This window comes from Chlorocebus sabaeus, chromosome 12, assembly GCF_047675955.1.
Source record: "Chlorocebus sabaeus isolate Y175 chromosome 12, mChlSab1.0.hap1, whole genome shotgun sequence".
Lineage (NCBI taxonomy): Eukaryota > Metazoa > Chordata > Mammalia > Primates > Cercopithecidae > Chlorocebus > Chlorocebus sabaeus.
Genome location: NC_132915.1, coordinates 46,622,924 through 46,644,634, shown reverse-complemented (window position 1 = coordinate 46,644,634; position 21,711 = coordinate 46,622,924). Strand labels below are relative to the sequence as shown.

At 36.0% G+C, this 21,711-nt stretch overlaps 1 protein-coding gene across 6 annotated transcripts in view; it reads right to left on the bottom strand.

The window, feature by feature from the left end:
• CNTLN (centlein) overlaps positions 1-21,711 on the bottom strand; it is a 366,668-nt gene that overhangs the window by 194,735 nt on the left and 150,222 nt on the right. For 4 of the 6 annotated variants that reach the window (XM_073021629.1, XM_073021630.1, XM_073021628.1 and 1 more), the window contains exons 7-8: positions 16,815-16,973; positions 5,886-6,080 (exon numbers count right to left, since the gene is read on the bottom strand). In XM_073021629.1, coding sequence (XP_072877730.1) covers positions 5,886-6,080; positions 16,815-16,973 — 354 coding nt within the window. Of the gene's footprint in view, positions 1-5,885; positions 6,081-16,814; positions 16,978-21,711 lie in introns of all 6 variants that reach the window. The other 2 variants (XM_007969157.3, XM_007969158.3) reach the window with 1 other exon arrangement.

The window sequence follows — 21,711 nt, the reverse complement described above, 5'->3', positions numbered from 1 at the left end:
TTACAATAATGACAGAGTAGACCCTATCAGAATAAATCTACCACATATGACCATTTAAACTCCAAGCAAATTATAAAACAACTACCTGAAGGCAACAGAGAATGATCAAATGTAGGCAGAATCTAGATAAGAACTGATAGTTGGGAAATGGAACAGCATTGGCTAAGTTACCCATTTTGATGATTTTTACCTTATCAAGGCTCACAACAGAAATAATATTAGGAGACTAAATTCCAACAGAAACTTGCAAGAACTAATTAATGGCTTGAAGAACTAGAGGACAAAGTTCAGTCATACCACTGCAGCTACAAATTGAGGGGAAAAATTCCAGAAAAGAGAGAGTCAAAACTATGAACTCATAACTGAACTGTTCATGCATTGAGCAGACCTCTAAGCAATCTGAATAAGGTTAAGAGAACTAAAAAGCAATTCACTGCAACCCACCTGATGGGAAGCAGGGCTTGGAATTTAAATCTGATCTAATTAAAATTCTGATTCATATATTTATTTCAACACTTCCATGAGTAATACAACAGAAACCAGAGTCTCTATAACATATATTTTACAATATACACCATATAATTCCAAGTTAGAGGAAACAACATATGACCCATATTCAAAAGAAAAGGGAAAACAATAGTGATCAAACCAAAGAAGACCCAATAGATAAGGAAAATACAGATTTTAAAGGAGCTATTTTAACTATTATAACAAGGACTTATATTTGCAGAATAATTCACATAAACAACTTAAGAGCAAGTTGGACATAACAGAAATTTCAGTTAAACTGAATATAAAGTAATAGAAACCATCTAATCTGAATAATATAGATATAAAACAGTGTTTTAAAAATTAACAGAGCCAGCTGGGCGCGGCAGCTCATGCCTGTAATCCTAGCACTTCAGAAGGCCGAGGCAGGCGGATCACCTAAGGTCAGGAGTTTGAGACCAGCCTGGCCAACATGGCAAAACCCCGTCTCTACCAAATATAAAAAAGTTAGCTGGATGTGTGGTGAATGCCACTTGGAAGGCTGAGGCAGGGGAATCACCTGGACCCAGGAGGCAGAGACTGCAGCGAGCCGAGACCACGCCACTGCACTCCAGCCTGAGCAACACAGCGAGACTCTGCATCAAAAAAAATAAAAATCAACAGAGCTTTACTAAGCTGTGAACCAACAATGAAAAGTACAACATAAGTGAAATGGTAATCTCAAAAAGAGAAAAGAAAGAACAGGAAACAAAAATATTTGTGAAAATAATATCAAAATTTTTCTCCAATTTCGTTTTAAAATTATGAAAATCAAGAAGCTCAAAAAACCGTAAGATGGATGACTATAATGAAAATCAAGCTTGGGAATATCATGGTTTAAATGCTTATAGTCAAAAGTAAAATCTTGGGGGGGGGGAAAAAAAGTCAAAGAAAACTGACACATTACCTTTAAGTGAATAATGAAATGAATTCCACTGAATTACCATCAGAAACTGTGGGTCTAGAGGATAGAAGAGTAAAACTTTTAGATTAAAAAAAAAAAAAAAAAAAAAAAAAAAAAAAGGCCAGTTACTTAATCCAAAAGGAAGGAAGAAAAAGAGAGGCAGAGGAACGAAAAACAGGATAAACAGAAAACAAATGATAATATGGTACACCTAAACCCAAGCATATTATAATTATGTTACAATTCAAAGGATTAACACTGCAATGAAAAGGAAGAAATTGTCAAAATGGATTATAAACAACAGGATCCAAATATATACACTTTAAATATACAGTAACCTATGTGCTGAAATTAAAAGAATGAGAAAGTTACACTTTGTAAAATATAACCATTAAAGAGAAGAATTAGCTATACTGACATCATAAAGGTACATTTCAAGCCAACAAAATACTATAGTTAAAAATGGCATTTTATAATGAGAAAGCGTTCAATTTATCAGAAAGACATAACAATCATAAATATGCATAGAACTAATAAAATAGCTTTAAAATGCATGAAACAAAAATTGAGAAAACTCAAAGGAGAAACAAAAATCTACAATTATATGGGAGATTTTAACACTCCTTTCTAAAGCAATTGATAGAAAAACTAAATACAAAAATCATTAAAGAGATAAAAGATCTGAATACTATCAAGTGCAAAGACATAATTAATAGTGATATTTAAGGAGCACTCTGCCCAGTAGTTGCAAAATACAAATTATTCTCAGGTACATATAGTACTTTCACCAAAACAATATGCTTGGCCTTAAGTCTCAATAAATATAAAAATATAGGCCGGGCGCAGTGGCTCACGCCTGTAATCCCAGCACTTTGAGAGGCCGAGGCGGGCGGATCACGAGGCCAGGAGACCCAGACCATCCTGGCTAACACGGTGAAATCCCATCTCTACTAAAAATTTAAAAAAAAAAAAAAAATTAGCTGGGTGTGGCGGCGGGCACTGGTAGTCCCCGCTACTCAGGAGGCTGAGGCAGGAGAATGGCGTGACCCCAGGAGGCGGAGCTTGCAGTGAGCCGCGATCATGCCACTGCACTCCAGCCCAGGCGACAGATCAACAGATCGAGACTCTGTCACAAATAAATAAATTAATTATATATATATACAGTAGTCTTATCAAGTACTACCTGTGACCACAATGGAAGTAGATTAGAAGTAACAATAAAACAGTTTATACACATATACACACACACAAATATTTCAAAAGTAAACAAGACACTTACTCTCTCACTTACTCTCCAAACAGAAAATCCAAAAGGAAATCAGAAACATTTCTAAACGAATGCTTATTTGTAGAAATTGAGGAGCTTATAGTAAAATTACTACAAAAAAGCAAACGAGCAAGAACATACAGAATATTCTTGAAAAAGAATAAAGTAACTTACATTACCCTCATTTCAAAAGTTACTATAAAGCTATATATACGAATAGGCATATATCTGGACTCTGTTCCATTGATTATTTTGTCAATTATTATACTAATACCATACCGTCTTGATATTTTAGCTCAATAAATAACTCTCAAATCAGGGATTGTAAATCCTCCAACTTGTTCTTTATGAAACTTGATTTTGCTCTTCTAAGTTCTTTGCATTTCCCTACAAACTTTAGAATTGATTTGTCAATTTCTTTTTTTTCTTTTTTCTTTTTGATACAGAGTCTCGCTCTGTTGCCAGGCTGGAGTGTAGTGGCTCGATCTTGGCTCACTGTAACCTTTGCCTCCCGGGTTGGAGCAATTCTCCTGCCTCAGCCTCCCAAGTAGCTGGGACTACAGGCACACGCCACCATGCCCAGCTAATTTTTGTATTTTTAGTAGAGAAAGGGCTTTCACCATGTTGGTCAGGATGGTCTCGATCTCTTGACATCGTAACTCACCGGCCTCGGCCTCTCAAAGTGCTGGGATTACAGGTGTGAGACACCGTGGCCGGCCGTCAATTTCTTAAAATAACAGAAAAAGCCTCCTGGGAGTTTGATTGGGATCTTTTGTCTTTTAAAAAACAAAAAACAAACAAACAAACAAACAAAAAAACCCAGAAAAACCCACCTGGGATTTTGATTGGGAATCTTTCTGTCTTTGAGGGGACAGATTTCTTAAATGAAATACCAAACCAATTAACTATAAATGATTAATTTGCCTAAATTAAAATTAAGAAGTAGCTGGGCGTGGTGGCTCATGCCTGTAATCCCAGCACTTTGGAAGGCCACAGCAAGTGGATTACCTGAAGTCAGGAGTTCAAGACCAGTCTGACCAACATGGTGAAACCAGGTCTATACTAAAAATTCAAAAAATTAGCCAGGTGTGGTGGCAGGCGCCTATAAGCCCAGCTACTTGGGAGGCTGAGGCAAGAGAATTGCTTGAATCCAGGAGGTGGAGGTTCCAATGAGCCAAGATCGCACCATTTACTCCAAGCCTGGGCAACAAGAGCAAAACTCTGTCTCAAAAAAAAAAAAAAGAAGTAATTTAATTTCTGTTCATCAAACGACACCTTGAAGAAAATCAAAAGAAAAGACAAGTACACAGTGAGATATCTGCCATATATTAATTTACTAGGGATTAATATTAAGAACATATAAAGAGCTTTTGAAAATCAATAAGAAAAAATCCAGTAGAAGATTGAACAAAAGACATAAACAGATATTTCACAAAGAAGACACACACTGGCTAGTCAGTGATATGCACGTAAAAAACAAAATAAAATATTATTTTATACCTATTCAGTTGGCAATGAATTAAGAAGTCTGATAACACCAAGTGTTGAGTAGGACAGGAAACAACCAGATCTCTTTTATATTGTTGGTAGTAGTAAAACCAATAAAACCACTTTGAAAAACAGGTGATCAGTGTTGTCTAAAAGTAACATTTTCATACTTTATAATCCAGGATTTCTACTCCTAGATATATAACTCACAAAGATGCATGAATGTGTATGTCAAGAAACACGTGTGAAAATGTCAACACTAATATTATCCATAACAACAAAAATGGAAATAACAAAAGTTCTCATCTAGAGATACATGTAAAAATAGTTATGATATACTCACATATAACAGAATATTTTTAAACAGGGAAAACAAAGAGCTATATCAAAAAACATGAATAAATCTTAGTAACATAATGATGAGTCAAAATTGCCTAACCCCATAAATGACACATTATATCATTTTTATGAATGACTAAACAATAACCTGTTTCCTCATAAATTTGTATATGATAAAACTGTTTTTAAAAAATCAAAATGATAAGAAGTTCGGTGATTACCTCTTATCCTCTTATAAGAGAATCAAAGCACATACAAGTAGATGTAAGCCATTTGTAATGATCTAGTCTTTGGATAAGTTGGTTGAACCAAGGGTGTTTATTATAATAAAGAACTAAACAAAGCCATTAAATTAAATTGTCATATGCATACAATAGTATGTCATAACACAAATTTTATCACTGATCCAATATTGTGTACCTGAAGTCCAAAAAATTCATACAATACGGTACAATCTTAAAAACTGTTGTCGTAAGGTTGAGTAATTAGCAAGACAAATGTAGTATGTTCAAAAATTACAATCCATTTCTGAATTTAATTAATACATTATAAAATTTAAAGAAAAACTATGAGTGCCTTAAAAACACTTAAATAAATTCACAGAGATTTTTTTAAAGATGTGTAGAGTTGAAAGTTGCCCTGAAAATTATCTAAAAAGGTGCCATTTAACATTTTCTATATGCTAAGCTCTGCACTTTACTGGCACTATGTCATTAAACTTCATAAAACTCTATGACATAGATACTATTAATGTCAACATTTTGTTTATGAGAAAGTTTTGAATAAAAGGGCTAAGAAATGTGTTTAAGTTCACAAAGCTCACAGAGCTATAATTAATCTCAGGCTAAACCAGATCCTACATATTTATCTATACATTTATACTACCTTCATTTACCAAAGGAAATAGTAAGAAAGGTTATATGGCCTGTCCAAAATCATGTATCAAGGTAGTGGCAGAATTAGGACTACTGGATATTAAGTACCGCATACCAGGCATTATGGCAAGTACTTTATGAAACTTACTGTTAGATACTCTTTCTATTCCATTAGCTCATTCAGTTAAAAAGTCTCAAAAGGGGCATGACTTATTAATTTGCTTTTCAATAATGTATATCACCCAAATGTTTCATTACGATAACTATATTTGCTAGACCCCATACTACTACATGCATTTCTATATGAATCTGTATTGTAATATTCATGCTTACAAACAGTATAAAAACAGTATAATGCAAAACTATCTGCACACTTCTTACACTTCAATAAATGCAAATATATTTAAATTTTCATGTTTTAGTCAATTGTAGGAGATTTAATTTGATATTACACTGAATAACAGTTTTAGAAAATGTCACTCACCTGTGCTGAGTAGTCTGGATCACTTTCTTGAGATAAAGGATGAGGTGCTCTCTGTGATTCCTGAAGTTTTTCTTTTAACTTAGCATTTTCTTGCTCTTTCTGTAATAGCTGATCCTGAAGATTAACAACACTTTGCCGGAGCATAGCTTCATTTGATTTTGTGGTTTCAAAACAAATATGTAACTCATTGTAAAGCTGTTTCAAAAAATATATCCAAATTATATTAATAATCAAAAAAGCTATGTGTCTGTGTGTGTGTGTGTGCGCGTGTATATATACGAATTGTATAAACATAGTTCTTGTCCTCAGGTTATTTTAATAGTCGGAGAGAGAAAGAAGATATAAACACAAAAAAAACTAACTAAATTCTATAATAATATTTTTAATATTTAATTTAACATTTAAAATTTGATAATAATAACTAGAAAATATGTTTTTAAAAAAAGGCGATATGTATTATTGGCCAGTGTAATACAGGAAAAGAAGGCCACATTTCTGAGGAAGAAAATACTTTAAGCTAGCTATATTAATCATGGAGGGAATTATGACCTGAACTGAACCATGACAATATAATTGGAACTGACCAAAAACAAAAAGTCATTCTAAAGATAGAAGAAATGTGAAAAAAAGTTATGTACAGTGATAGGAAAGGACAGAAAGGAGCATAAGGTATATCAGTTTAACTGGACTTAATATATACATTTGAAAGAAAACAAAATCAGTAGTATTTCATTAAGAGTTAATTAATGTTGAATTCTACATTCTTATTAAGTATAATTTAGTATCTACTGCTAGGAGGAACAGAGGAATAGTAAGAGACAAAGTCAAGCAATAAGGCTGTAGATAGAATGTAAAGACTCTTCAATACCGGATTAAGAGGATGGACTTGTTCTGAAGGAGTTACTGAAAACCTTAAACAGTGTGAAAAAATAGAAGCAATGTTTTGAAGACTTACTGAAAACTTTAAAACCTTTTTAAGTCAAGGCAATAAGCATTCAATAAATTTAAAAGCTTATTAAAACTATGAGATACCATGACATGTAAGTGCTATCATACAGAGAGTAATATAGGGTTAACAATGGTATGCCTCCAGTACTTGTGAACTTGCTTGGTAATGAAAATCCTAATGTATAATTGTGATTTAATGAGATATAATTCAATCTGTGGTAGTTGATTTACATACAGAATCTGTATGTATATCTGTGGCTGATACTAGAAAAGTGACCTAAGTGTGAAAATGTGTGAGTGTGTAGTGTGTGTGTGTGGTTTTAAAGGCTAACAGTAAAATCTTACAATAAGAACAAAACCCTCAAGTGTAAAATCTCAAAATTATGTAGATGCTATGTTAAGTTTTTAGCTTTGCTCATTTAATTAAAGATACAGAACATCTTCCATCAGTTTGCCTTGCCTCATGGGAAGAAACTTACATACATAAAAGATTGTAAAGCTTTAGCTCATCTAGAAACCTAGGATTTGTGTACATTTCTGTATGCATGTTATACCTCTGTTTTTTAAATTTAAAATTTAAAAAGGCTTGTAAAAACTTTTCATTAATACATCTCCTGAAACATAATTTGTCACAAAAATAAGACCCTCCAAAGTTCCACTCCACTGGCATATAATTAGCTCAATATATCTTTTATCTTTTATTTTTAAAAAAATGTATCTCTGGCTGGGAATGGTGGCTCATGCCTGTAATCCCAGCACTTTGGGAGGTCAAGGCAGGCGGGTCACCTGAGCTCAGGAGTTCGAGACCAGCCTGGGCAATATGACGAATCCCCGTCTCTACCAAAAATACAAAAAATTACCCGGGCGTGGTAGCATGCACCTGTATTCCCAGCTACTTGGAAGGCTAAGGTGGGAGGATCACTTGAGCCCAGGAGGTCGAGGCTTCAGTGAGCCAAGATTGCGCCACTGCACTCCAGTCTGGGTGACGTGGGGAGTTGTTGTCTTTAAAAAAATAAAATTATCTATCTATATTATTGTGGAGATATTTAAAATAATCCACTTCAATTTATAGCCAAAGTCTAGGCAATTTTTTAAAAGAAAAGTGTTGCCTATATCATTTATAAAAAAATTTAGAACATCAATTTATATTTTCCCTTCCCATTACCTTTATACCAAGGAGCATGTCCAATGTCCCTTCCACAGCTAATACCATCAGATATTCTAGGAGGGAAGAAAGAGTAGGAACCTGCCAGCTTTCAGGGACAATGAAGAGTTCAGAGTGCCTACTTGTACTGTGCTGCTGCTCTCATGACTAGGTTCAGTGTAGAAAAGAAAAAAGCAAACCCTGGACACAAAAGCTAACCTGGCTAGGGAGAGATGAAGCTATAATGAGTGAGGGTCTTCTCTTCACTGCACAGTCACTTTTTCAATGAAAATTTAACCACTTCGTAATCTCAGGTGCTTTGTTTACACTAACCAATATTTACCCCATCAGTACAAATTAATCCCTCTGAGGTAAATAATAGAAAATATTATTAAAGAATTCACATATTTCAAAAATTTGAGAATCTCATGGACACTGATAAGTGCTGACAAAGAAAACTACAAACCTTCCGTCCTAATGACCAAGGTACAGGCATGATGCTAGGGTATGGTCAGGATTGAGGACCAAATTACTGGTCTCTAGTGCCAAGGATGTGGTATACCTTACTCTTGGGTGCCACATCTTGGTACCTTCTTCCACAAATATAAGGCTCTAGGCCGATTCATTCATGGAAGAAGGCTCTATCTTAATTTATCTCCTCTCGTCTACTGCCTTGCTTCATAAAATAGAGGACTAGCCAAGCACGTTGGCTCATGCCTGTAATCCCAGCACTTTGGGAGACTGAGGCCGGCAGATCACCTGATGTCGGGAGTTCAAGACCAGCCTAACCAACACGGAGAAACCCCGTCTCTACTAAAAATACAAAATTAGCCGGGCGTGGTGGTGCATGCCTGTAATCCCAGCTACTCAGGAGGCTGAGGCAGGAGAATTGCTTGAACCCAGGAGGCAGAGGTTGCAGTGAGCTGAGATCGCGCCATTGCATTCCGGCCTGGGCGACAGGGAGAGACTCAAACTCAAAAAAAAAATAAAATAGACGACTAATAGCACTCTTCTTGTGTTCTCTACTTTGCTCTCTCTGACATGCAGTTTAAGCAGGTGCATTCCTATTCAGAAGTTGCCCTGACTTGATGTGATATGACTAGGTGGGTAAGACTACACTGGTACAAACTCTGTCTTGCACTGAATATCCATCCTTCCAAGCAGCAGGTGAAAAAGAACTGAGAAAGCCCAGAACAAATTAGATCAGCTTTGCTCTAGGTTTTGGAACAAACTCTTATCTTATTCCTTAGCTTACTCCAAACATACATCTCTTACTTGCCTGTTTTCTTTATTGGCTGACTGGATTTCACGTATTTAATAGTAATGAGATCACTCAGTTGTGAACTTAACGAGTACAGGAAGCAAAGATAGTCCTCCAGTCATTTTTAACTCTAGGCCTCAGTCCAGCAGTAAACTTTGTTAAAACAGCCTTCAACAAGGTTAAATCTAGCTTTATTTCTAAAGTGTTTTTTGGTGACAAGACCTCAGGGTAATAAAATATTTATTTCTCTAGGAGATCCTGCAAGAAGGCAAAAGCTTAGGATGTTCCAGTGCCCTGGGTAGATTCCATCTTATTCTCATTCCATTAGTAAGAGTAGAGTAAAAAAACACAAAAACAAAAACAAAAAAACACAAACACACACACACAAAAAACAAAACAGTGCTCAAGTGAGTAAATTAGGCAATATGATAAATTCATTCATCTGCATTGCTTTAGGCATACTGAGTTATATTCTTTCCTATTAGCAAGAAGATTCCTACAACAGTTTTCAGAGAGGCTCTTTTCTCTATAATTTATTTCCTCTAATAATCCAAAAAGTTCAAATGGATCAGAATTTTTTTGTAAGATTCTGGCCTATAAAAATGTAATCATGTATTACATTATATGCTTTAGAAGTATCAATCATTATAATTCATAAGCAATATATTATCCTTACTATTCTTCATGCTATTTTCTATTGAAGAAATTAAAGTGAAAAAGGTTAAAAGGATTTCCAGGGGACAGAAAGCAAGTTAGAAATAAGACCTTATACTCCAACTCCTTTAATTTTCAGGGGCCTAGACTGAAGAGCCCCTTTTCAAATATTTTATTAGTGTTAAAGAAGTAAATGATATCTTATGTATCTTAACAATTTCGAAAATGTATATATTCTGTTACCCAATGATACTAATTTAAGAATTGAAATCGTCCAAATCTAGTAAATACACTACAGCATTCCCTCAGTATCCACAAGATTGTTTCCAGGACCCAGGTGGATAACAAAAATCTGCAAATGCACAAGTGCCTTATATAAAATGGCACGGTATTTGCTTATAACCTATGTACATCCTCCTGTATACTTTAAACCATCTCTGGATTACTTATAAGATGGAATTTTCCCAGTGGTTACAATGTAAACACTATGTAAACAGTTACTATACTCTTTTTGTATTAATTTTTATTGTTGTACTGCTATTTTTTTTTCCCAAATATTTTCGATTCATGGTTGGTTGAATCTGTGAATGGGGATATGCCCTGTGGATACAAAGTACCAACTGTATTTGCAACACTGACTGAAACAATAAATTCTTCAAGTGAAAACTGTACTATTTATAGCCAAAAATGAGAACACTAATTTAACATGTAATTTCATATGCTACCTCCTTATTTTCCTTCTTTGTTAATAGTTTGAGTAATATTGTCACTAAATAGAACAAAAAGTTATAAAATACATGTTAGTACCCCAACCATGTTTGATGGTCTAGAAATCATAAATGCTGATATAATTCCCTATCAATATTTAAATCATACACATATATAAATGATGTGCAGACACACAAAAATATTAAAAATTATATGAATGGCTACATGCTCAGAGGAAGAGAACACATTAGAGTACTTTTATTTATCTTGGTAGGTGTTTTCTCCCGGAAAACTCTTCCACACTATATGTTTGGTAGACTTGTGTATGACACTGATGAATTCGTTACGGAGAGCTCTGGGACAATATGACTCACCTCTGTGCTCAAAACCTTTTTCAGTTTTCTTTCTTCACCTTTGTCTCCCCTCCTCAATTCCCACATCCTACCACTTGGGACAATTGTTTTTATCTTTTCAAATAATTAAACAGGTATTATGATACAAATCTACTTAATAAATGAGAGAAAGAATGGGGAATGGAAGGGCAAGGAAAGGGGTGAAGAATTGAGAGAAAGAGAACAGAGGAAACAAACTTCATTAGAAACAGTAAACTAATATCTGATTCTTAAAGAAGTTTAATATGAATTGAAGACAAATTGTTAGTGTAATATTTTTAATTCAGCTCATCTAAGTTTTAGAGCTAAATCCCAATTATTATTCAAAAATATTAAAATGAATCTATGTGAAAATATGTTTGAAATTTTGAGTAAATAATTTCATCTCATTATTGCAAGGATGATTATTCAAATTGGAAAACAATCTAAAAATATGTGTAGACAAGGAATAAAGACAATACATATAATGCTCCAGAATAAAAATGAATAATCTGATATAAATGAATACTAAAGTCTGAACAATAGCACACCTGACAAATAAGGCAATGTGATCATTCCCAAATTTTAAAATCCTGCACTACACAACTAGTACATTTTTTAAGAGAAAAAATAGCGTTAGTAAAAAATCTTCAGAAGCTCAAAAAGTTAAAGTGTGATGTAATAGCAAGATAAAAGAAACCAAATGTATACAATCAGGAGGAACAGTGGCTAGAGAATAATGATGGAAGCCCTTTTCAAAGAGAAAGGTAACTGCTATACTCTGGTCACCAAAAAGAATGCAACGAAATCTTTTGAATAACATTTAACTTAGATATCAGAACAAATATTCCAACATTAGAAATTATCAGGTGTTGGAAAAATTTGGATGAGAATGGACAATGCAAGTTTGTAGAATCTGTTTACCGAGGCTTTTAAGGATAAGATCTCATCTTTCCATTTACAACTGAACTATACTGTGGGCTTTATAATGAAGTTTAAGAATTGCATTCTGGACCCAAGATTACCTAGATCTGAATTCTACACGTGTAGCTGTTTGACTTTGGACAACACTCTAAGCTTCAGTTACCTGATCTATAAAACAGGGATAAAAATAACAATACCACATCAGGTTGGTGCGAGGCTTAAAACAATAAGGCAAAAGCCTTATTGCCAGTGCCTGATACACAATAAGCTAAAACATATTAACTATTATTATTATATGGTTACTAGGAGCAACTTACATTTTTATCTCGATTTACATAATATGTTTCTAAAATAATTTGTGTAAATGGAAACTCAGATTCTCCCTGGCTTATAGTACAATTTTACATTCTGTCTTTATAAGTGTGATCTAACTGGAAGGACTTCTCACTCGTATTTTGTTTCTCCACATTTTTCACCACTGCAGAACCATTCATCCACCCAAAGTCAAACATTAAATGGACTAGAGTAATATTTAAATTAAAACAGAAACATCACCATAAAGTTTTAAAATACAATTATGATTTTTAAATTGCATTATCCAAAGTGGGACATCATAGCACGCAATGTCTCAAAGTTCAGTAACTTAACATTTACTGATCATGTAGTAGGCAGGTCCCCTTAGAATCCATGACCCCCATACATACTTATTACAGGATAATTTTAAAAGAATATGTTATGTATGAACTAATTAAAAGTGAATTGGGCCAGTCGCGGTGGCTCACACCTATAATCCCAGCACTTTGGGAGGCTGAAGCAGGTAGATCACCTAAGGTAAGGAGTTCGAGACCAGCCTGGTCAACATTGTGAAACTCCATCTCTATCGAAAAGCACAAAAATTAGCTGAGTGTGGTGGCACATGCCTGTAGTCCCAGCTACTGGGGAGGCTGAGGTGGGGGAATTGCTTGAACCTGGGAGGCGGAGGTTGCAGTGAGTCAAGATTGGGCCACTGTACTCCAGCCTAGGTGAGAGAGTGAGACCCTGTCAAAAAACAAACAAGCAAAAAAGTGAATTGCACATGGTTAATATGATGTTATAGCTTCATAAAACAAAGTCTTCCCTGGGTGGGTAGGTCAGTGCGTGTGTGCGTGTATGCGTGTGTGTGTGTGTACATATGTGTAGTTAATACACTCTAATGAATAGTAATAGTCTGAACTGACAAAGAAATGTTTATTGCAGCTTTATTTACAAGAGTAAACAAATAACATATATAACCAACACTAGAAAAATAAATTATATGACCATCTAAAATAGTTATATGTTATGATTTTTTAAAATATAATGTTAAAGTGAAAAATATTAGTGTGCCTACAGATATGTTAAGATGCATTTTTAAAACTGAAATATTCAAAATGTTCACAGTATTTGCCTCTGGGAGATGGAATTATAAAATACTTTGCCTTTTAAAATAACTACATATAGCTACCAAAACAATTGTAACGTCTACTAACTGTAGACAAAATTTATAAAGAATAAATAAATAAGGAAAATACTTTCAAATTGAGTCTAGTTGAGGATACTAATGAAAACTGTATGAACAACTACAAGCATCTAAAATAACTTCAAAATTAAAATACTACACTGGGAGGTACAATTTCAAAGTGAGTATCAAATTAAGTATCAGTGAACCCCCTACTCCCATGCTCCCCAAGGTAATGTTTGAGAAACAAAAACAAAAGAAAAATGAAATTCAATCTAGAGAAAGAAATGACAAAAAATAGACTAAACACAAGGAAAAGTAAGCCAGTGATTTTAGGTTAGCACATCTCAGTTTGTTCTCTTTTATTTTTTTTTCTGCCTCAATACTATTCACAAACACAACATACCCCCAACACTTATATCTCTCATTTTCTATAATGATTCTTGGAAGAGATAAACAGAATCCTAGAAGAAAAGTGTTTAAGGTTTCAAAATGTACCCCAGATTACAATTTAGTTGACGGCAAGTTCGCCAAATAGGGGCATATAAGCTCTACTTCTGCAAATTTAGTAAAGACATACACTAGGGAATTTATGGTTTGAACTAGTTCATTTGGAAAAGTTATCAGAAATTAATTTGTCTCTTTGATATCTTATCTTCTCAGCAAAGTATTACTGGTATGATACCAACAAGGAGAGTTTTCTTTATCCTTAGTCTTGGAACAGGCCCCCAGTTATGCTCCCATATTTCCCTCTACTACTATTACAACATACATCATTCTTTTATCACTTCTGCCATTTAATGTCTGCTATCAACTAATTTTATACTGTAAAAGTTGTAGAATAAAGGAAGTAAAATGGTATCTATGCAGAAAACTGGGTGGGAAAGCTTTCAGCCACTGGAAGAAAGTTGAAGGTTAAATATCTGTTATGTTCAAGGAACAACAACATGGTCTGTGTTGCTGGAGTGAATAAGAAGAGAAGGCAAAGATGAGATCAGAGAGATAATGTAGTCAGAACATGTAGGGTCCCACAGGTTGTAGTAAGAACTTAGGTTTTTTATTTTTAATGGTCTGGGAAACCATTGGAGAGACTTGAAGAGAACAGTGATCTGATTTGACTCACAAAGTTTCGGCAACAATATCCTGGCACCTATGTCAAAAGGCTTAAAATCAGAACAAAGAAACCTGCAAGTTATTGCAATAATTCAGGTAATACATGATAGTGGCCTAGACAGAATGGTGACAGCAAGGTGATGGGAAGTAGTCAAATTCTGCACCTGTATTGAAAACATAAAAGGCAACAGTTTTGTTTCGAACACTTTCAGTGTGAGATGCCCATTAGGTATCCGAGTGAAGAGATATTAAGTAGGCAATTAGATATACTCTTTCCTAAAGTACACCGAAGAGATCCAAGGTATATAAACAAATTTACAAATTTGGGAATCATCAGCCTATAGATACAGGTAGAGCATCTAAATCCCAAAATCTGAAATGCTCCAAAATCCTAAACATTTTTGAGCACCAGTATGATGCTCAAAGGAAGTGCTCACTGGAGCATTCTAGATTTCAAATTTTCAGCTTTGGGATGCTCAGCCAGTAAATGAAATGCAAATATTCCAAAATCCCAAAAGTTCAAAATGTGAAACACTTCAGGTTTCAGGTTCCAAGCATTTCAGATAAGGGATATTCAACCTGTAGTATAATTTTGAAAGTCAAGGTGATTAGATAAAATCACTTAGGGTGTGAGTATAAACAGAAAAAAAAAGGGAGAGATCCTAAGAGTGAGGCCTGGGACATTTTAACACTTACAGGACATGGAGACTGGGTAGGACCAGAAAGAAATTAAAAAGGGATAGCTAGAAACTGAAGGAAGAAAACCACCCAATTATAGTACACTGGAAGCCAAGAGGGGAAAAAAAAAAGTTTCAAAGAACAGAAAAAAAAAATGTTTCAAGCAACAGAAAGTCATCAATGGAGGAAAAAGAGAAAACAATTAATTAGTATTAATAACAATTAACAAGTATTAATAAAGTATAGTGTTTCAAATCATTTTAGCAATGGAACCTGGTTTAGAAACAAAAAACACAGTGGGCAATGCCACCCTATAAAACAAAAAGGCAGCACTGCTCTAGCTGAAGTGGAGAGAATAGACTGTATCTTCCTGCTTGCTATCATCTAGGTCCTTGGGAAAACACAAAGGGAACACAAAATACACACTGAAAACCACTGTTACAAAGCATCATTTAAAAAACATGTGTTTAAGTTTTAAAGTAATTTATTTCATGTTAATTACAGATATTGGATTTTCACAGTGATTTTTTTAGAAAAGTAAGATCAAAAGTAAAAATCCAGTAATTTTAGAGGGATAATATGAACTGTATTATTTAACCTCTCTAAGCCTCACTTGCCTCAACTACTATTATTAAATGAGAATAACACTATATAAACTAAGTTATTTATATAAATAATTTAGCACACTACACAAAACATATGAAGAGCTCAGTAAAGGTGTTTTTTTTTCAGACATTGTCTCGCTCTGTGGCCAGGCTGGAATGCAGTGGCATGACCTTGGCTCACTGCAACCTCCGCCTCCCAGGTTCAAGTGATTGTCCTGCCTCAGCCTCCCAAGTAGCTGGAACTACAGGCATGCACCAACATGCCCAGTTAACTTTTTGTATTTTTAGTAGAAACAGGGTTTCATCATATTGGCCAGGATGTTCTCGATCTCTTGACCTTGTGATTCGCCTGCCTCGGCCTCCCAAAGTGCTGGGATTACAGGTGTGAGCTACCACGCCTGGCCAATAAAGGTATTTTTTTTTTATAATTATTAGATAAAATTATTGCTGCTGAGTCAGTTACCACACCTAAATACTTGGCTAAACCTTCTCAAAAGGCTCCTACAACAACTGTAAAGTAAAAGACTACTGAACAGAAACACACAAAATAAACAGAGAAAAATCCTGGAAAATATTGATCCTAAAGACCTCCTCAGCAATCCTCTTTGTATTTGTGAAGATTTGTCCAAAAATAATGTACAAATTTTATAATGAAAGTCTGCCTTAAGTCATAAACTAGAATCATACTTGACAAAATAATTTCTTATAAGAGCAGGCCAAGGAATTCCATTCCCCAAATCCTTTCCAGTTTTAAGACTATACTCCTAGTATGTTTCACTGCAGCTATCTGAATGCCAATTTAAAAAAATAATACCTACGAGCAAATCTCTATCTATATTTTAAGTGATTCAACTCTAATTACCATAAAGAAAATTCACAAAATTTTAAATGTTACCAATGAACCATCCTTCACTTCCAAATTTTGAGGAAACATATGTAAAAGGAAGTAATAATGAAATGCTGAAATGTGAAAAAATATAAATTCTCTGTATGTCCATAAGTTCATACATAAACATTTACATTTTTATTACAGAATAAAAGCATACTTTTTGGTATGATATACTTTCAGCTGTGTGAACATCTTCCTGATTTCTCAGTACTTTTTGTGTGTCCATATTGAGAACCTGAAGCTGCTGGATCAGCTCTGCTTGCTGGGCTGTATGTGTACTGTTCTGTTTGTAAAGATTCTGCAGCTCCTGCAGTTCCTTCCTGTGCAAAGCAAGCAATAAACAGAGAAAAGTATTGATAAAGATCATCTCAGTTAAATAATTGTGTTCATCTAAGGTTACAGACTGGCATCCTATTTTTCATCTATTATTTGTACTGCAAGCAAACTTATTAATAAAAGAAATACTGAAGTACTTAATATTTATCACATACACAGATAAAGTATTGATACAACGACTATGACTTTCAAAGCCAAATACATATTCATTTTCTTTTGTAGCTTGATAGTAATAAAAACCGTGGATATACATAGTACCACCTTTTATTTAAATTAAGTAAACACTTAAGTTTCAAGAATTAACAAGTGGTAAGGTCAACTATAGTTATTAGACAGTTTTGAACAAAGGGTATGTCAACCTTTCATTTTATATTATTATACAGAACTTTAAATTTATTAAAAAGAATCCCAAAGGGCAAATTTAAGTTTTCAAACCAAAGTTCCTTAAAGCACAACTGCCAATTCTAATTTGTAACCTCAGAGTCCTGGGCTGGGATTCTTGTGACTCCTCTAACTCAGCTTGAAGGAACTGATGAGGTTAAAAAAAAGTCAGAAAGTCATAAGAAAAATCTAGTCCTTCCAACCTACCCACGATAAAAGTGATAAGCAGGAGGACAAATGAACTGGTGGTGGTAATGACGGCACTAAGAGTCTAGGAGAACCACACCTTTGAGACAGAGGTTTCCAGATTGCTGTGGTAGTGAATCCTGTATAATACAGATTATACAAACTGGGAATTCTTTTGTATATTTAATTTGAACAGAGAAATATTTATAAAGCACTATCACATCAAAATATACTATAAACAGTAGTCTCTTGGTATCTATGGGAGAATGGTTTCAAGACCCACTTTGAATATGAAAATTTACAGATGCTCAAGTCCCTTATATAAAATGATATAGTTTTGCATATAATCTATGCACATCCTCCCAAATACTTTAAGTCATCTCTAGATTACTTATAATACCTAATACAAAGTACATGCTATGCAAACAATGTTATACTGTATTGTTTAGGGAATAATGACAAGAAAAAGTCTGTAGACGTTATACACATTCGGTACAGATGCAACCACTCATTTTTTTTCCCTGATATTTTCCATCTTTGACTGGTTGAATCCATGGATATGGAATCCATGGATATGAAAGGTTGATTGTACTTATATAATATTTTGAAGATTGTATTTCTTAATGGAACTTTTTTTACCTATAACTTTAAACTAGTCATTCATTCACATAAGTCTTAAAAGAAAGGAATAAGAGATAACAGAGACAGTTGTTGAACATGGATGAAAATTAGTATGGGAGCAAGGAGTTCTGCTTCTTAGAGATTTAGAACATTAATGTTCTCAAACCACAACTACCCCCCCCTCCCCGCATTCATACAGATACATGGATATACACCATTTTCCTGTAACAATTCAAAAAACTGAAACATGCAGAAAATAGCAGTCAAAAACGGGGAAGGGGAGAGAAGAGAACCAATAATGGCACAATGCCTTCAGGAAATGTAATACAAGAGGAGGGGAAAAAAGACCCATAGTAATCATGCATGATGATTATTGCCATTTTTCACTAATATCATTAGCAAAATTTACCAAAGGAAATACGCAACAGGGCAGGAGAAAATTCCATCATAGTTAAGACATGTTAGCCAGGAGGCCTAAAAAAATGTCGCATTTAGAAAGGAGACATGATGAACATAAAACAAATTATCTTTCAATATAGTGTTAAAACATAGCAAATTTATGTATATTCCAATGTTAGTAGACATCTGGTATTTCTTAATGAGAAGGCCCGAATCAGCAGCTGGTCTTCATTTAAGGATAATGTACAACAAAATATATGTATCTTTAGTCATAAGAAACACAATAGGCAGGGCGCAGTGGCTCACATCTGTAATCCCAGTACTTCAGAGGCCAAGGCAGGTGGATCGCCTGAGGTCAGGAGTTCAAGACCAGTCTGACCAACAGTAAAACCCCGTCTCTACTAAAATTACAAAAATCAGCTGGGCGTGGTAGCATGTACCTGTAGTCCCAGCTACCCAGGAGGCTGAGGCAGAGGAATCACTTGAGGCTGAGGCAGAGGAATCACTTGAACCTGAGCCGAGATCACACCACTGCTCTCCAACCTGGGCGACAGAGCCAGACTCCGTCAAAAAAAAACAAACAAACAAAACACACACACACACACACACATGCATACACTGAAGGGTAGGGAGATGCTCATACTATTATGATGCTTTGCAAATTAAAAATCAACCTGGGAAAAAGTACATTTTTCTCTACTATCTCATACTATTTTCTGGGCATGCTCTCAATAAGTGGAAATGAAGCATAATCTTATACTATGCAGATATGTTTATTTCTCTCTATCTCCCCACACCACCCTCAGAAAAGTAGAAGTGATGGTATGTACACCAATGTTGCAAATATAAAAAGCAAGCAAAGCTCACAAAACTCACACATCTGAACCAGCGGAAAGCAATGAATTTGTCTATACCTTTCCTCATTTGAAAATAAGTAAAGAAAAACAGGGTGGGCCAAGATGGTCGACTAGAAACAGCCGTGGTCGGAGGCCCCCCCACCAAAAAGAACGAAAACAATGAGTGAATCCTGCACTGGCAACTGAGGTATCCAAGTTCTCTCATTGGGACTGACTGGCACAACCCACAGAGAGCAAGGAAAAGCAGGGTGGTGCAACGGCCCACCTGAGAGCCACACAGGGTAAGGGGAGCTCCTACCACCAGCCAAGGGAAATGGTGAGTGATGGAGCTACTCTGCCTGGGAAACCACATGTTTTCCATGGATCTGTGCTACCCACAGATCAGAAGATCCCCCTCGTGAGCCCATGCCACCAGGGCCTTGGATCTCAAGTGCAGAGCTGTCCAGATTCTCGGCAGCCTCTTGGTGGCCTCTCAGCAGCCAACGGGTTGGTGACTACCTACAGCTACCAACTTCCTAGTGGAAGGCATGGCCATCATCACTGCGGCTGCCTGCTGCCTAAGATGCCTGAGTTCCTGGGGAGCAGGGGCAAGGGGTGACAGCCATGACTGCAGCTCCAGTCTGCCAATCTTCCCCTGCCAGTGCCAGGAAGACTAGATGATTTGGACCCAGACGGAATTCCCTACAGCACACACAGTGGCTATGGCTATGGCAGATCATGGCCAGACTGCCTCTTCAGGCGGAACCCTAACCCATCCCTCCTCACTGGGTGGGGCCTTCCTGCAGGAATTTTGGCAACTGCAGCCAGGGGTTTAGGGACAGAACTCTGATGTCCCTGGGACTGAGCCTCTAGTGGGAGAGGTGGCCACAGTCTTCACAGATTAGCAGACTTAGACTTTCCCCCTGCTAGCTCTGAGGAATCCGGGCAGTCCAGACGAGTGGGATTCCCCGCAGCACAGCACACCTGCTCTGTCAAGGGGCAGCCAGAATGCTTCATTAAGCACGTCCCAGATCCCCTGCCTCCAGACTGGGTGAGATCCCCAATAGGGGTTGCCAGACACCTTATACAGGAGCATTCCTGTTGGCAACAGGTTGGTGCCCCTCTGGGACAAAGATCCCAGCCAGAGGAAGGAGCAGGCAGCCATCTTTGCTATTCTGCATCTTCCACTGGTGATACCTCCAGGTGCAGAAGGGACCCAAGTGAATAGGTTCTGGAATGACCCCCAGCAAACCACAGAAGCCCTATGGAAGAGGGGCCTGACTGTTAAAAGAAAAACAAACAAACAGAAAGCAACAATAACAGCATCCAACAAAAAGGTCCTTGCAAACTGAAAGATCAAAGCTAGATAAACTCACAAAGATGAGAAAGAATCAATGAAAAAACAATGAAAACTCAAAAAGTCAAAATGCCTCTTCTCCATATGATCATAATACCTCTCCAGGAAGAGCACAGAACTGGGCAGAGGCAGAGATGGATGAACTGACACAAGTAGGCCTCAGAAGGTGGGTACTAATGAACTTAGAGAGCTAAAGGAGCATGTTCTAACCCAATACAAAGAAGCTAAGAACCATGATAAAACATTACAGGAGCTGTTAACCAGAAAAATCGATTTGAAAAGAACGTAAATAACCTAAGGGAGTTGAAAAACACAACCTGAGAACATCACAATGCAACAAGTATCAACAGCCAAGCTGACCAAGCAGAGGAAAGAATTTCAGAACTTAAAGACTATCTTGCTGAAATAAGACAGGCAGACAAGATGAGAGAAAAAAGAATGAAAAGAAACAAACAAAACCTCCATGAACTTTGGGATTATGTAGAAATACTGAACCTATAACTGACTGGGCTACCTGAAAGAGATGGGGAGAATAGAACCAAGGTGGAAAATATACTTCACGATACCATCTAGAACTTCCCTAACCTGACAGGCAAACATTCAAATTCATGAAATCCAAAGAACCCCAGTAAGATACTCCATGAGATGATCAGCCCTAAGACACATAATCATCAAATTCACCAAGGTCAAAATGAAGGGAAAAAAATGTTAACAGCAGCCACAGAGAAAGGTGAGGTCACCTACAAAGGGAAACCCATTAGACTGACAGCAAACTTCTCAGCAGAAACCCTACAAGTGAGAAGAAATTGGGGGTCAATATTCAACATTCTTAAAGAAAAGGATTTCCAACCCAGAATTTCATATCCAGCCAAACTAAGCTTCATAAGCTAAGGAAAAATAAAATCCTTTTCAGACAAGCAACTGCTGAGGGAATTAGT